General features: G+C 42.5%; 1 protein-coding gene across 3 annotated transcripts in view; it reads right to left on the reverse strand.

Annotated features, from left to right (window-relative positions):
* Positions 1-17,862, reverse strand: part of CPNE5 (copine 5) — a 220,112-nt gene that overhangs the window by 105,191 nt on the left and 97,059 nt on the right. For 2 of the 3 annotated variants that reach the window (XM_069073577.1, XM_069073579.1), the window contains exons 7-8: positions 15,472-15,531; positions 13,414-13,477 (exon numbers count right to left, since the gene is read on the reverse strand). In XM_069073577.1, the coding sequence (XP_068929678.1) occupies positions 13,414-13,477; positions 15,472-15,531 (124 nt within the window). The remainder of the gene's footprint in view (positions 1-13,413; positions 13,478-15,471; positions 15,532-17,862) is intronic. The other variant, XM_069073578.1, reaches the window with a different exon arrangement.

The raw sequence follows: 17,862 nt of genomic DNA on the forward strand, positions 1-17,862 counted from the left end.
AGGGAAGGAAGGGAGGGAGGGAGGGAAGGAAGGGAGGAAGGAAGGGAAGGAGGGAGGGAGGGAGGGAGGAAGGAGGGAGGGAAGGAAGGAAGGAAGGAAGGAAGGAAGGAAGGAAGGAAGGAAGGAAGGAAGGAAGGAAGGAAGGAAGGAAGGAAGGAGGGAGGAATTGAGAGTGGAAAAGCAGGCAGAGGCAAATGCCACAAAGAAAGGGGATAGAGCTCTGGAGAGAAAGTCAGGACAGAAGCTGTATTATTGAAACCACACTGGACTACAGACCTCCTAAGGCCAATAATTCCATTTCTTTTTTCCCCTTAAGTTCCTTCATAAAAGCCTGAAGCATTTTCCTCTGAGCATAGAGAAAATCCATCTACCTTTTGTTGTTTTAATATTTACTTGTCTTTACGAACATGTAATTTGGTATTCACTTTTAGGGAAAAGAATGGGTGTAGATAACTGAGGGGGAAACTAGACAAGAAATAGAGTATGATCTAACACAGAGGTGTTTTGCCAGAAGCAATGTCTATGCCTAGGGGCTCAGAGCTAATAAAATGATAATGAGAATTACAGATTTTTGATACTATTTTCCTAAATGTAGAAAGAAATTTATACTGGGAAAACCCTTTGGTAAATGAGATAGCAGTAAGATGAGAGACAAATAGGAATGGTTGGACAATCCTGCTCACAGCATCCCTTTAATACAGTTACCTTAAGAAAACTTCTTTTTGTTAAAATTAGATGGTGTACAAGTGTCTTATTTTTCTATAATCCTAAGTATGAGCCATTGGACCAGCCTGAATCATACCTGGCCTTGAACAGATGTCACAGTAGCTCCAAGGAGCTAGAATTTATACAAAGAGTGCATGGGAGGGAGAGAGGAATCAGTCTGGGTTTTCTTAACAGAGCTCCAATTATGTTTCTAATTAGCTACTGAAATATACATTTTAAAACCAAATTGTTTGTTAATCATCTAAATAACTAACTTTTCTACAATCCAGATAAATAAACTGTTTTATAGGTAGCAGGTGTTTGCTATGTATTGATTGAATGGAACAGAATTTGTTGAATAACTCCAAATACCACATCAAGGCAGTGACAGAACAGAGACTAGGGATCAGGTGTTCTAAGTCCCAGCCCAAAGAACAATGCCACGTTAATCAGACTTGAAAGGAAAACAGAATCCAGGACTAAAACAATGGGTATTTGCACGACGGCTTATGTTCTCAGTGTCTCATGGTCAACTCTCAACAGCCCAGGTCAGCACAATCTGGGGTCTCAGAAATAATCACCATCACCCTGTGCCAGCCTGCAGTCCAGGAGAAAGCACGGGACCTGGAAAGAATAGACCTGAGTTTGAATTTGATTCTTACATAGATTAAGAAGCAGGAGGGATTTCGGAGTTCATGTAATTCAATCCCCTTGTTTTACAGAAGAAGAAACTGCAATCCTGAGGTGGTAGGACTTACCCAAGATCACACAGCAAGTAAGTAAATGGCAGGGACAGGCCTTGAATCCAACTCCTCTGACTGATCCTAGTTCCCTTTCTAACATACTATGATTCCTATTGTTTAGAGGCAGCTATGTGACCTGGGTTACATAGGTCTCTGGGTCTAGAGTCAGGAAGAACCTAGTTCAAATCTGGCCTCAGATCTTACTAGCTGTGTGACCCTTCATGAGTCACTTAACCTCTGTTTGATTCAGTTTGTTCATCTCCAAAATGGAAACAGTAAAAACACAGCTCTCAGGGTTGTGGCAAAGATCAAATGAGGTAATGTTTAAAAAGTGCCTGCCACATAGTAGGAGCTTAATATATGTTTATTTCCTTCCATTCCTTCCTATTGGCTGTATGATGATGACCAAGCCAATCATTTAGCCCAAATTTCCTCCTTTATAAAATGGGAATAATAATACTTACATTCCTGACCATAGAGAGCTGTTGGGTGTTTTCAAGCCCAAGAGCCCTAAAGAAGGAAGGGTTGAGGCAGCTAGGCGGCGCAGTGAATAGAGCACCAGTCCTGCAGTCAGGAAGACCTGAGTTCAAATACAGCCTCAGACACAACACAAAAAAACTATCCATGTGACCTTGGGCAAGTCTCTTAACCCCAATTGCCCTACCTTCCCCCCTCCAAAAAGCAAAAAGAAAAATCTTAAAAAAAAAAAAAAGAAAAAGAAAAAAGGGTTACTGTCATTCTCTCTTTCCCTAATGGAGAGCTATTCCCTGAACTCTGATACATGAAGAAGTTGGATTGTTTCCCAAACTCTGTAAGTATAATATGGGCTTTGATTTTCATAAAGATTCAAGGCTGTCAAGCCACCCTTGGCTACTCTGCCCTCTCCCCCACCCCACCCCTGTCCCCTCTTCCAGGAATAGCAATATCACAGTACCAGGAACTGGTACACAGCCCGGGTCAAGAACACCAGTAGGCGTGGAAGTCACCAGACTGGAGTCAGCAAGATTGTCTCAGAATCCAGAGGCCAAGCCCTGTCTGTCCCTTATATCCCAGCATTTTGTGTACAATGGACCGTGAAATGTCTGAGCAGGAAGGAGCCTCACAGGTAATGCAGTCCTATCCTTTCATTTTACAGAGGAAGAAGAGGGCCATCTCCAGTCATCCTGGTGGATATCTGGCCATTGGACCCAGATGGCTCTGGAGGAGAAAGTGAAGCTGGTGTCTTTGCAGAGCCCTCCCTCGCTTAAATCCGATTCAATTACAAGTCATGCTATCATCTTTCTGATGCCATGGTCCTCTTCAAGAACAAAGAACGAACCACAGACACACCCAGAGGAAGAAAGTGCAGCCCAGAGAGAACTGCCCAGGATCCCCTGCACAGAAAATAGCAGTACCAAGATTCACAAAACCTCAGTTATCCCACTCCTTTTTTTCCCCTTCTTTGGATGCTCAGTATTTACACAGTGTCTGGCATTACAGTAGGTACCTAAACGCTTGTTGTTCAGTCACGTCCAACTCTTTGTGACCCCATTTGGGGTTTTCTTGGCAAAGATACTGGAGTGGTTGGCCATTTCCTTTTCTATCTTATTTGATAGATGAGGCAACTAGGTGGCACAATGTGTAGAGTGTTGGCCCTAGAGACCTGAGTTCAAATTGGTCTCAGATACTTACTAGCTATGTGACCCTGGGCAAGTCACTTAACCTTGTTTGCCTCCTCTGTAAAATGGGTTGAAGAAGGAAATACCAAACCACTCCACTTTTTGACCATGGGGTCACAAAGAGTCAGATCCAACTAATAGATTAAACAACAACAAAAATGCTTATTGATTGATTGACTAGACAATCCATTCCTGGATGGAAATGTCCTCCACAATATCAATTACTTAAGCAATCACCAAGCCATTTATTAAGCATCACAATGTACCATCCACTGGGGATAGAAAGACAAAAGTGAAACAATCTTGCATTCTAGTGGGAGGATACAACATGAATACAATTAGGAAAATAGTAATTTTAAGAGGGAAAGAGTATTGGAGGCTGGAGAGGGATCTGCCCTTTTTGAGAGGTGGTACAGCTGAGCTCTGATGGGAGATAGGCAGAGATAAGGCAGAAGTAGAAAGTGGGGGTGGGGGAGACATTCCATGCACAGGAAATCATCTATACACAATCATAGCTAGCAATTATATAGCTTTAGCTTTTAAAAAGTGCACTTTACATTTCTTTTCTCATTTTATACTCAGAAGAACCAGGGGAGGCATGTGCTATCCTTATCCCTGTCTTACAGATTGAGCAAACAAACTGAGAGAGATGAAGGAACTCATCCAGAGTCACATAGTTGTTCAGTGTCTGAAGCGGGATCTAAACTCAGGTCTTCCTCACCTCCAAATCCAGGGCTCAAGCTGCTACAATAAATGGATTCCATATATGGGTGTGTACATATACACACACACACACACGCATATATAGAACCCATGTGCACATGTGTGTATATGCATGTGTATGTGTACACATGTATCGTATGTTGTACTGTGTGTGCACATGTGCACATATACACATACATATAATATACACATGTGTGAAATCTACGCACGTATTGATGTGTGTGCATTGTGTGTATTATACACATATGTGAACATGTATTGGAATCCAAGTATATGTGTGTAGATTTTGTGCATGTTACATGCATATGCACATAATGCACACATGCACATATGCGTGACCCATCTTTGCAAATATGTACATGTGTGTTTGTATGTGTTTATATGTGCACTGTGTGTGCACATATTATATATACACATGTGTGTATGGAATAGCTGGCAGGGCAATTTGAATGAAATGAACAGTGCATGAAGAAATGTAATATAAAAGCAGCCTGGAAAATCAAGAAAGAGCTAGACCGTGGAGGATTTAAAAATCAAGCCATAGATTTCTATAGATTTTAGGCAGATTTTTTGTAGAGGTAATTGGGAGCCACTGAAAATTTTTGAAGTGGAGACGGCTTCATTAGATGTGTGTTATTAGGAATATACATTTGGCATGTGGAGGAAGGTTTGGAGAGGAAAAAGAATGGAGGCTGGGAAACCATTTAAGGGAATATGCAGTATTCAAATGAAAGGTTATAAGGTCCAAAGTAGAGCAGAGCCATTTATAAGCAGAGAGAAGCAGGTGTGAGAAATGTCATGAAGGTAGCATTGACAAGATCATATCGATCAATTGATTGCATATATGTAGGGGCAAGGGCTGGAAGGCCTGTGAGGGAGAGTGAAGAGTCAAGACTGTGGATTCATCTCAGTGAAGTGGGAAAATGCAGTTCCATCAGTGGAAATGGTGAAGTTTTTTGACCAGTTGGTTGAACAAGATGGTCTCTAAGCTCTCTTTTTGGAGGGGGGAAGGCAGGGCAATTGGGGTTCAGTGACTTGCCCAAGGTCACATGGCTAGTAAGTGTTAAGTGTCTGAGGCCAAATTTGAACTCAGGTCCTCCTGATTCCAGAGTCAGTGCTCTATTAACTGCGACACCTAGCCACCCCTCTAAGCTCTCTTCTTGCTCTGAACATTCTAATGGATGAGCCAGAAGCCACATTTCTTTCCTCATCCATTCAGTTTCCCATCATAAATAAGACTTCAGGGCCTGCGTTGAGAGCCTGTGGGCAACCTGACTCTTGGTGAAGGGGCTGAGGGGGTAGAATGAGAAGTAGAAGGAAGCCATCAAATTTCAACATCCATGCCCACTCCTTGGTACTCATTTCCATCCGACCCAGGCCCTTCCTGCCCTCCCCACCCCCATGTCTGTCCCACAGGCCCTTACCCCAAGTCCTGACCTCTTACACCCAACTCCTACCTTCAGGCCCTTAGCTCCTAAACCAGAGGTAGTCAACCCTCAGCCCCTAAGGTCCTATGTGTCTCCACAGATTAACTTGAACCATCTTTAAATTTAAAAAATTTTAAAAGCCAATTAAAGCACATACACTTTTTTTTACAATAAAACAGAAATAATATTTATCCAAAACACCAGATTTTGCACTCAAATGAATAAATAATGGAAACATTTGTCAGTTCTGTTCAATATATAATAAACCCTTCAGTCAGAGAATGTTATCTCTAGAAAGGATTGACCTTAAGTGCCCTAGAAACCAGATCAGATCAGGGAAGTGACTTGCTCAGAATCACATGGATAGGGGTGAGGAGGGACAAGGAAAGAGAATAAGTATTTATAAAGCACCCTCTATGTGCCAGGCACTGTGCTAAGTGTTTTTTTTATAAATATTATCTCATTTGATCCTCATAACAAGCCTGGGAGGTAGGTGCTATTATATGCCCATTTCACAGATGAGGAAACAGAGGGGTTAAGTGACTGACTACAGGGGCAGAGCTGACCTAGCAACAAATTAATGACAGAGCTGGAACTCAAATCCAGATCACTCTTCCCTACTTACTTCCTGCACAAGCTTGAGCAAAGTTAACATTTTGGAAAAATAGTTCAGCAGAGCCTTCTGCAAATTCTGACACAAGCAGGGCTCCATACTTTGCTTGGAAGCCTCTGTTAATTTATGGACAAGGTCATTGAGGGAATTTGTTTTGCTTGACTATGCATATTTCTTACAAGGGCTTTGTTTTTCCTTTTCTTTTTTACTTGGGAAAGGGGAAAGTGAGAAGAAGAGAAAATAAATTCATGTTCATTGGTAAGAAAATTTTTTAAAAAAAAGCCCTCTGTTAAAGGGTAACCAGCTACTTCTTGAGGCAGTTTGAACATCTCTAACTGGAAGTTTTTATTTAAATCAAGTTGAAGTTGGGGCAGCTACGTGGCTCAGTGAGGAGAGCACCAACTCTGGAGTCAGGAGGATCTGAGTTCAAATGTAACCTCAGACACTTGACACACTTACCAGCTGTGTGACCTTGGGCAAGTCACTTAACCCCAACTGCTTTCCCCCCTCAAAAAAAAAAAACACATAAAAATCCAGGTGAAATCTGCCCCTCTACAGCTTTGACCCATAGTTCATAGGTCTGCCTGCTCAAGGTGAGCAGGACAAATCTAAAGTCTTCCACAGGACAGCCCTCAAATATTTGAATCATGTTCGCTCTGAATCTTTTCTTCTCCAAGCTAACCATCCCCAACTCCATCAAAAGATCATTCTATGACATGGATGCCTGTTGTTGCTGTTGTTCAGTCACGTCTTACTCTTCATGACCTCATTTGGGGTTACAGATGAGGAAACTGAGGCAAACAGGGGTAAGTGATTTGCCCAGGGTCACACAGCTAGTAAGTGTCGAGGTCAGATTTGAACTCCCAAAGGCCAACTTCAGGTCCAGTACTCAATCCACTGCTCCATCTAACGTACCCCTTCACTATTCTGTTTTTTTCCTCTGAGGACACTCCCTGGAACAAACCATGAATGCCCCCACACTGGCTATCCTCCTCTCCCACTTTTTTCAACTCCCCTTTGGGCGCTGTTTCCCCCATTAGAATGTAAGCTCCTAGAGGGCAGGAGCTGTCTTTTTTTTACTTGTATTTCTATCCTCAGCACTTCGCACAGTGCCCAGCACTTAATAAATACTTGTTTTCTTCTTTCCTTCCTTCTCCATCCTACTCATGTCCTTCTTCAACTGTGGCAACCAGAACCACACTCCAGAAGTGGTTTGACCTGTCCATAGGACTCTATCGCTTCCCTTGTTCTGGAGGATCCTCAGACTCGTGCACGCTTCTGCCCCATCTCTTCCTCCCCTATTAGATTGTATGGTCCTTGAAAGTAGGGTCTGGATTAAAACTCGATCCCCAAGGCCTAGCAGGTGCTTAATAAATGTCTGTTCACAAAGCGAATAAGACTCAGTAGAATGACTGTTATGAAACTCACTAGAAGCAACCACATGTAGAGGGAACTTGATTATTTACTCCCTGTCTAGAGTAGGGAGAGAAGGGAAGGAAGGAAAGGAAGGAAGGAAGGAATGAAAGAAACAATTAGTCTGCTATGTACCAGGCACTGTGCTAACAAATATCTCACAACAACCTTGGGAGGTAAGTGCAATTTTTATCCCCATTTTACAGAGGAGAAAACTGAGGCAGACAGCAGCCCAGGGTCACATAGTTAATAATATCTTAGGCCATATTGGAACTCAGATCTTCCTGACTTCAGACCCAGTTCTCTATTTCCTGCACCACCGTAAGCAAGCTAAGAGAGAGGAGGAAGTAGGCATGGATAGAGGGACCCTGGGGTCCTGCCCCAGAGAAGCAGCCTCTCTCTGTAGATATTCATCCAGGCTATTCTGAGGGCTTTGGCAGAGCCCTCAGTTAAAGAGCCATTGAAGACACCATTAAGGAAGACAACACTAAGTCTGTTAGCTTGCAGCTCCAGAAGAGATTGAGCCCAGATGCCTGGGAGCCTCTGGGTTGGGAATAAGACAGTTGGGAGGTGCTGAAGGGCAGTAAAACAATACCCTGGGAGGACACCATAATGAGCTAATTTTGTACCCAAAGCAAGAATATGATGGTGTGATTTCCTGAAATAGTAGATGCTTGGTCTATGTATTTTTCTGTGCCCCTCATCTTTGAGTGCCCAAGACTAAGGGCCTTAGTTGCTTCACCCTTGTTACACCTCTGCCCAGAACCCAAGCATCCATTTCCCTGTGCCCCTCTCTGCCCTAGAACACAACCTACCATTTGTCTGTGCCCCCCTCTGCCCCAGAACACAACCTGCAATTTACCTGTGCCCCTCTCTGCCCTAGAACATAACCTGACTTTTGCCTCTGCCCCTCCCCACAACCCAGGCCACTCAAGTGGAATTTCCATTCTAGAGGCTGCCAGAGAGAAGTATTATGTTACCAGAAGCACTGGATTTAGAAACAGCAGAGACATAGGTTTTAATCCCAGCTCTGATATATGTGGCCCAATGACTCTGGGCAATTTGTTTAATCTCTCTGAGTCTCAGTTTCCTCTTCTGTAAAATGGGAATAGCAATATTTGCACGACTAAGTCCTGAGGTAATTTAAAAGAAAGCATTTTAACAGTTATAGGACCTTTTCTTAACACCCTTTTTTATTTGTAAGGCAATGGCGGTAAAGTGACTTGCCCAGGGTCAAACAGCTATTAAGTGTCTGAGACCAGATTTGAACTCAGATCTTTCTGGCTCCCAGGCCAGTGCTCTATCCAACTGTGCCACCTACCTGCCCCTTCCCAAAACCCTTAATGTACCCTTCTCTCCCAGTTTATCCTGTCTATATCTTATTTGTCCACACCTGTTTGGTATGTTTGGATGTTGTCTCCCCCATTGAACTGTGAGCTCCTTGATAATAATTGGGTGTTTTTTGCCTTTCTCTCTATGTCCAGTACTTGGTTCAGTACCTGGCACAAAGCAGGTCCTTAATAAATGTTTGTTTTGGGGGGAGGGTTGGTTTGTTTTTCAAGTTTCAGTTTAGAATTTATCCATGAGACATCAGCCAAAGAATGCTATTCAGACTACTTAAATAATTATTGTTTAACATTTGTGTCATATGTATTACTCAAGTTTCTGACTTATCATTGCATCTTAGTATAAATACTTTGGATCATTCACTAATCCTTGGGATCTGGGTCTTTATAAAACTGGTTTGTAATTAAAGATGCAATAAAATCACTGGTAACTATGAATAGTCTCTTTATATGCACCTCTAGCTGGTGGTGGGAGGGTTGGGCTCTGCAACTGCCTCTTATTACTCACAGTAATATTTCCAGTGGTAATGCTTTCCATAAAATAGTCTCCCTCCATTGGATTACTTATTATATGACATCCAACAGGTGGTCCCTGAGAAACCTTTTATTTATTTCTTGTTGATTGTCTAGAAAACTCCACATCATTGTACTTCTATGTGTGACTCTGTTGTTGTTCAATCATTTCAGTTATGTCCAACCCTTCATGACCCCATTTGGGGTTTTCCTGGCAAAGATACTGGAGTGCTTTGCCATTTCCTTCTCCAGCTCATTTTACAGATGAGGAAACTGAGGCAAACAGGGTGAAGTGACTTGTCCAGGGTCACATAGCTAGTAAGTGTCTGAGGCCATATTTCAACTCAAAAATTCTTGATTCCTAGCCCAGTACTCTATCCACTGTGCCATCTAGCTGCCTCTTTCTTAATAATTGTTTATTGTCTTGACTTGATTACTCTAGGCTTAGGGTGAATATCAGTGACCCTGAGGGACTGCCCCTCTCAGCTTGATTTTTTTTTCTAATTAAAGGGGCCATCCCTTAATTCACTTTTTTTTTTTAAAGCAATTGGGTTTAAGTAACTTGCTCAAGTTTACACGGCCAGTTATTTCTGGGTGTGGTGCTAAGTATCTGAGTCCGGATTCGATCCCAGGTTCATCCCGACTCTGGGGCCAGTGATCTTACTCACTGTGCTACCTGGCCACCCCGCTTGATTCACTTCCTAAAGAGGCCTATTCACTGAATGGGCATTACCTGACTCTAAGCAATTAGTGAAAAGGCCTTGCCTAAAAGGGCCAGGGTCTCCCATTGCATCCTGGGCCATCTCCAGTCATCCTGATGAGTATCTGGTCACTGGACCCAGATGGCTCTGGAGGATAAAGTGAGGCTGGTGACCTTGCACAGCCCTCCCTCACTCAAATCCAAGTCAACTACAAGTCATGTCATCATCTCCTTGATGCCATGGTCCTCTTCGAGAATGAAGGACAAACACAATCTGACAAATTCAGGCTGTTGTTTTTATTCATGTGAGAAATAAATCCTTCTCCAATAGCTCATCTTGGCATGGAGGCTGCCCTTGAATCTTGAAGGCTATAGTAATCATGTATGACAAACTTATGAGTGTCTAGTAGATCCTGTCAAAAAACTGTAATAATATATATGAGCACCATTTAAAAACTTTTAGCTCTTCTCTGTCTCTTCCTATTTCTTTTTCTCAGGGTCTTTGTTTTTCTGTCTGTCTCTGTCTCTCTGTCTCCTTGGCCCATTGTCTCTATATCTATGTGTCTCTCTTTTTGTCTGTCTCTGTCTGCCTGTCTCCCTCCTTTTGTCTGTCTCCTTCTATGTCTCTGACTTTATCTCTTTAACTCTATTTTTCTGCCTATTTCTCTCTCTCACACACACTTTTCCTCTCTTTCTCTCTCTCTCACACACACACTTTTTCTCTTTTTCCTTCTCTCTCTCTCTCTCTGTCTCTCTCTCTCTCCATCTGTCTCTCTCTGTCTCTGTCTCCCTCTATGCCACCCCCTTCTCTTCCTGCCTCTCTTTGTCTCTATATGCATTTCTGCATCTTTCTGTCTCCAACTTTCTGTTTCTATTTCTGTCTCTTCTCTCTCTGTCTCTCTCTACCTCTCTGTCTCTGTTTCTCTCTCTCTCTCCTCTTATATCAGGTTTAGTTTTCTCCATCTTGGGCTAGAATTTATTTATGTGATCAGGAAATGCTCCTTTTGGCAGAGTCCTGAAGCATCTTTGGAAGTCTGCCCCTTTATGTTTCACCAATATGACATAAGAAAAACCATTCAAATACAATTACTTTAGTTCAGTCAGGTGCCAAGATTCAACCTCCTTTCCTTGAAAGTGTTTTAGGACAAGAAAGACCTAATGGAACTATATAAGAAGAGCTGAAATAATCAAGGAGATGGGGGAGAGGGGAAGGTGTTGATGAGTGGGGTGGAGGAGAAAAAACCTGCTGCTAGTTAAGAAAACAAATTAGGTCTTTGCAGTCTGGAAAATTGACAGCTTTGGGGGCAGGTCCCAGAGATCTGACTGAAATCTACAAAATTCTAATGGATAAGTGTAGAGAAAAGCAAAAAAAAAAGTTGTTTCATTTATTTTTACAATTTTTTGACAAAATCCACTAGACACTCATGAGTCTGCCTCCAAGAATCAAGGGCGGCCTCCATGCCAGGAGGAGATATTGGAGAAAGATTTATTTCTCACATGAATAAAAACTACAGCCTGAATTTGTCAGAAATGGCCCAGTGATGAGTTGTTTGTCTGCCATTCAGGTTTGGAATACTAGACGTGGGGGTGGAGAGTCCTCTTAAAGTTCAAAATAAGGAGAGGTGGCTTGTGATAGTAGAAATGGTATTTTATTTGAAATCAGAAGACCTGGGATTCAAAACGTAGTTCTGCTACTTAGTGCTTGTGTGTCTGTAGGGAAATAATTTCTTCTCTCTTTATAATCCATCAATAAACATTTATTAAACACCTACTATGTGCCAGGTGGTCAGTTAAATGGCACAGTAAGATAGAGCACTGGGCCTGGAGTCAGGAAGACCTGAGTTCAAATCTCACCTCAGATATTTACTAGCTGTTTCCCTTGACCTCTGTTTGCCTCAGTTTCCTCAACTGTAAAATGGAAATAACAGCTCCTTGAAGGATTGTTGTGAGGATCAAATGAGATAATATTCATAAAGCATTTAGCATAATGTCTGACACATAGTAAGCCCTTAATAAAAGCTTCTCTCCCTTTGTCCTTTACTTTACAGAGAGACCAAAATCCAGAAAAGTGAAGTAACTTTCCCAAGGATGACACAGCTAGTAAGTGGAAGAACCAGGATCTGAACCCAGGTCCTCTACCAACAAATCCAGCACTTATTCTCCTGATTACACTTCTCCCTTTTTAAATTCCTTCACAATGCCTAGCACGGTGCTTTATTAATGGTACTGAACATAAATAATTGGTAACATGTTTATGATGCTTTAAGGTTCATTATCAATAAATATGATTATCAATAGATAACATTTATATAGTACTATTAGGTTTACAGAGCAATTTATATACAACCCAGTGAGGTCAGCAATGCAAGTACTATTGAACCCATTTTACAGAAAAGGAAACAGAGGGCACCAGTCACACTGCTACTCAGAGCTGGGATTTGCATGCAAATATCCTGACTCCATTTACTTCTCCAAAGCAAAGGTTGGAAGCCTATAGACTGTCTGGTTACTTCCTCTTCCCTCTCCTACGCATCCTTCATTCATTCTGCTGTTACCAGTTATCAATGAGTTGAAACCACTCCCTGGAAATCCCAGTTTCCAAGTTCAATCTACTTCTACTATCCCACCCATGTTAACCCTCCCACCTCTCCTCTATCAATCATGGAGTCCCAGTTCCATAAGATAAAATCAAGATCGTTCTGCAGAGCCTTTTCCTGGCCAATCTGCCCTGAAACCTTTATCTATTCCAGGGCTGGGGAACCTGCATCCTCGAGGCCATATGTGGCCCTCTAGGTCCTCAAGTGCTGCCCTTTGACAGAATTCAAATTTCAAGTTGATCAAAGGGCCACATTGGAGGACCTAGAGGACATAGGTGTCCTCTAGGCCGAAAGTTCCCCACCCTTTGTTACTGTCTCCTGTCTGCATGGCTTATGCTAGATTAAAAGACTGTATAGAAAGAGAGAATGTTTCCACCCAAACACACACACAACACATGAGTGAAAACATTTCAGTTTCTCCAAATTCAAAGTCTCCTATCCTGGAAGTTATGTGTGAGATTAAAAACAAACAAACAAACAAACATTTATTAAGCAAGAATGTACATTCCTAAAGGACAGATTTCATTTTTATTTATTTTTATAATTATGTATATATAATAGACATAATTTATAATTTTGTTATTTCTTTTTTTGTCTTTGTATCCCAGCATCTATCACAATCATAGGTGTTTAATAATTGCTGGTTCATTGATTGACATTGATATTGCGGAATCCAATGTTAGGCATTGAGAGGGAGGAGAAAAAATGTTAATGAAGGCATTGTTCCCTGCCCTCTAGGAGGCTGCCCTCCCACCCCACCAAGAAACTCTTCATTGGCCAGATGTTAAGACAGAAAAGGCCTGTGTTTGTTGACAGCTTGGACAAATTCTGTTTCAGGAAATGTGAAAGACAGTCCAGGTTGGAATGAAGAACCCTTGTGGCCTTGCTGCTCCATGGAAGGCCCACCTGGCCTCATTCAACCTTCTCTGGAGTCAGCTGGCCCAGAGGGATCTCCACTCCCCCTACATCACTCACCCGGCAGTTGCTCAGCTCCTCCACTGACAAGATAATGGTACCACATTTCTTCCCCGGGACACCTCTGGAAAAGGGAAAGAGCCACTATGAACACCCACAACCAAGGCAGCCCCTTCATTTCCCATCCCTCCCCTTCCTCAACCCCAGCACTGTCCTCAGACCAGCCTCATTCCTACAGAAAGGACCATCCTGGAACATTCAGGAAATGTGTAAACCAGAGGGGAGTCAATACACCCCAGAGCTGGGATTTCCTCAGTTCAGAAATCTCCCCTGCCAGAAGCAACAGAATAGCCCGTCTAGTACTGAGGAACCCAAAGGATTGTCTATGGTACAGAGATGTTAAGTGATATAAATGATGGTCAGAATTTGACCTCAGGGCTTCCTGCCTCGAAATTCAACCCTCTCTCCCCACTGTGCTATATTGCCTTTTAGAAGTGACTTTTGTTGTTATTCAGTCATGATAAAAAATTATTTCAGTTGTATCTGACTCTTTGTGACCCAGTTTGGGGGTTTTCTTGTCAAAGATACTGGAATGCTTTGCTATTTCCTTCTCCAACTAATTTTATAGATGAGGAAACTGAGGCAAATAGGGTAAAGTGACTTGTCCAAGATCATACATCTAGTAAGTGTTTAAGGCCAGATTTGAATTCAGGTCTTTCTGACTCCAGGCCCTGTGTTCCATCTACTGTGCCACCTACCTGCCTAGAAGCTACTACTCACAGACAAATTACCCCTAAACCTAGAGTTGACTTTCTTTCCCACCTCAGAACTAACTGTATTTCCCTACCTCACCTCCCCCTCTTTCTTCAGAGCCAAACCAGGGAGGGCTGCCTGAACAAGGATCTCGTGCTGATTCATAAAGTCAGTGATTCTCATACTTTTCATCCAAAGATCACTTCTGAAGGGAAAAATACCCTGCAGGCCAATTAGCCCTTCCATGTACATATAATTTCCATAGTTCCATTGAGATACCTACATCCAGGCAGACTACAACTCCTTATTAGGTCTTCCTTCACTTGGTGAAGGCCAACACCCTTGTGATGAAACCCTACCATAATAGCTAGGCTGGCCTTCAAAGGATCACCCTATAGACCATCACCTGCTCCATATTCAAAGTCTTTGCAGGTTCTTAAGACCTACTACAGCTTACCCCGACAGAACCCTGAACGAAGCATTGCATCCAAGTCATGGTACAGTACTGGAGAAAGACTTTAGTGGAGGTCCCCAGTTGACATTGCCCCATTGTCTTCCCTGCCCCCCATAAACACCAAACATTAAAGCACCTTTGACCTCAGAGTTATTCAGACCATACTATTTCCCACCAGAGAGGGAGAGCAGTTACAGATGGGGTGACTGGGATGGTCACTCTTGGGATGGTGAATAGTGAGGAGAAAGTAAACTGTAACCCAGGTTCTTATCTGTGGCCCAGGGCTCCCTGACTTTGAATACTCATGGGCAGGATCTAATATTTTTGACCTGAGCCTAAAGTTCAATCTTCTTAATCCAGAGTTTACTTTAGGATAGCAGTTCTCAAACTGTTTGGTTTGGGACCCCTTTAAAGATTATTGAAGAACCAAGGCAGTTAAGTGGTGCAGTGGATAGAGCATTGGTCCTGGAGTCTAGAGGATCTGAGTTCAAATGTGACCTCGGATACTTATTAGCTGTGTGTCCCTGGGCAAGTCACTTAACCCCAATTACTCCTCCCCAAAATTATTGAAGAATCCCACATAGAGCTTTCACTTAGGTGTGTTTTATATATTGGTACTTACCATATGGGAAATTAAAACATCTTAGCATGATTATGAATATAGCTTTGGCCTTATACACCCCTTCAGGGGTACCTATTTGAGAACAGGGGCTCTAGGAAATTTTCCATCTACAATTTATATAGAGCCCTTGAGCCATTCCTCAGTAGGTGTCTTGGGGCAGGGACCAACTCTAAACCCCTGACCAAGCCTGGATCTGCATGTGATCACATCATGGATTCATATCTTGGCCTCTCCAGGATTCTGTAAGGCAGACATCAATTCCAGGAGAAGAAGGAGCCTTTGACCTTACCCATTTGACACTGCTGGAATGTGTTTGCCAGTCCTGGCATTCAAGCTGAATGTTCCTATCCTGGTGGAGAAAGACAGACAGACAGAGACATGGAGACAAACAGAGAAAGAGACAGCAAGGCAAAGAGAGTGAGAAGCAGAAGGCTGAGCAGGCCTGTCCCCTTCCTGACTGGTCTTGGCACTTCTGTCCATACCAGAGGCCTCCAGCATGCAGCCCTTTCCCACGCCTTTCCATGCCATGCTCGTCCTTCTCTGTCCTCTTGCTCTTAAAACCAGTCTCTTCCCTTTGTTTCATGTGTCACTTGCTTTAGCATTGCCTTCCTCATTAAACTAAAAGCTTCTTGGGGACAAGGGCTCTTCTGATATTTCTTTTATGCCCCCCTCCCTCCATCTCCTCACATTACAGTGGTCGTGGGGTCAGAAAAGTAGTTCCAGCTAAGAACAGCTACGATCCATGGACTGAAGTCTGCCTATACAGCTCTCACATGCTATAAGGTCTCCTCCCCCAGTTCTCTTGCCAGCCCTTGCTTCATAGGGAATGTGGGGCTCCCTGGGACCGGGGCTGCTTAAGTCCTAAACGGAGGCTGTATCCTCCCAAGTAAACCAGACAACAATTACAATGGCTGACATGTACAGCCTGCTTACTCTGTACCAGGCACTGTCCTCAGCGCTTTATAACCACTATCCCATTTGAGCCTCACAAGAACCCTTGGAGGATAATAATAACGACATAGTAATTACATGGGCCACTGGGTGGTGTAGTGGGTAGCACAGCAGGCCTGGAGTCGGGAAGACTCATCTTCCTGAGTTCAAGTGTGACTTCAGACACTTACTAGCTGTGTGACCCGGGGCAAGTCACTTAACCCTGCTTGCCTCAGTTTCCTCATCTGTAAAATGAGCTGTAGAAAAAATGGCAAAGCACTCCAGTATCTTTGCTGAGAAAACCCCAAATGGGGTCACAAAGAGTCAGGCGTAACAGAAACAACTGAGCAACAAAAGCATTTATATAGCACTTTAAAGTTTTTATAACACTTTCCATATGTTATGTTCTTTTATCTTCACAATCTGGTCAGGGGAGTGTTGCCATTATCCACACCAGACTCAATATTTCTCAACTCCAGTTGATCTTTCCTCTAAAACCATCCCAATTGCCTCATTTCTACTAATGGCACCACTGTCTTCTCCAGTATCACTACAGAATCACAAAATTTTTTTTAATATATTGTTATTTTCACTTTACAAATGAGGAAACTGAGGCAAACTGAGGTTAAGTGACTTGTCTAGGTTCACACAGTTAGTGTCTGAGGCCTGATTTGAATTCAAGTTCAAATTAGCTTAGTTGCCCCATGAATGTAATTTAAATTAAAATATAACTGGAAAATATTTAACAAAATAAATAAAAATACAATAGGACATAGATAATGGTAATATGTGGTTTTCTAAGTCAATATGGGGCCTTTAGAGATCCTTATGTATGATTTAGTGGTCCTGTTTCTATTTGAGTTTGACACCATTGGTCTACACCATATATTTTGGTACTGTTTCTATTCATTCATCCAACATCTATTGCTTTCCCACTATGTTTAAAGCACTGGGAAGAGATAAAAGAAATATACAGAACCTGCTTTTAAGAACTTCACAGTCTAAAAAAGGAGGTAAGAAATGTAATCACCAAAAATGTAGAAGGCATTCCATAAATAAAAAATGGACGGTTCTCCCTCTGATTTCCACAGCTCTGACAAATGAGTTTTTTGCCTTTTCTTGGCAGAGCTCAGGCCTCCACCCCACATCCTGCACCCTTCTCAACATAGCCCCATTTGTTCCCCCTCTCCCAGTTTTCCAGCACCTCTTTGTACTATCTCCCCCTGCTCAAATATAAGCTCCTTGAAGGCAGGAACTATATTACTTCCTTGTATTTGTATCTTCAGTGCCTTAGTACAGCGTCTGAAACTTAGTAAGTGCTTAATAAATGGTTTATCTCTCTAAAAGAAAAGCACCACGATCAACAGGGAAGAAGACATGCCAACTGGTTGGGATAACAAAGAAAGGAAACAGGGATCTGACTCCCCGCTTGAGCAGAATTGTGTACATCTGTCCAATGAGTCAGCCCATAGACCTTGAGAAGATCATTTCCCTACTCTGATCTTTGTAAAATGAGATCATTTGACTAGACAGTATCTTTATGTCTTTTCCAGCTCTGAAATACATTATACATCATCTATTTCTCTTGTAGCATGGGCCTGGGCACCTCAGTAGGAATGGAATGATGAAGTCACAGAACCAAAGAATAGGAGATGTTAGAAATCACCTAATTCAAACCTTTCATTTTACAGATGAGGAAAATAAGGCCAAGAAAGAGGAAATTGGGACCGCTAGGTGGCTCAGTGAATAG

This window comes from Petaurus breviceps, unplaced genomic scaffold (assembly GCF_028583685.1).
Source record: "Petaurus breviceps papuanus isolate PSGF00001 unplaced genomic scaffold, PetGlider_PUasm1.0 90865, whole genome shotgun sequence".
Taxonomy (NCBI): domain Eukaryota; kingdom Metazoa; phylum Chordata; class Mammalia; order Diprotodontia; family Petauridae; genus Petaurus; species Petaurus breviceps.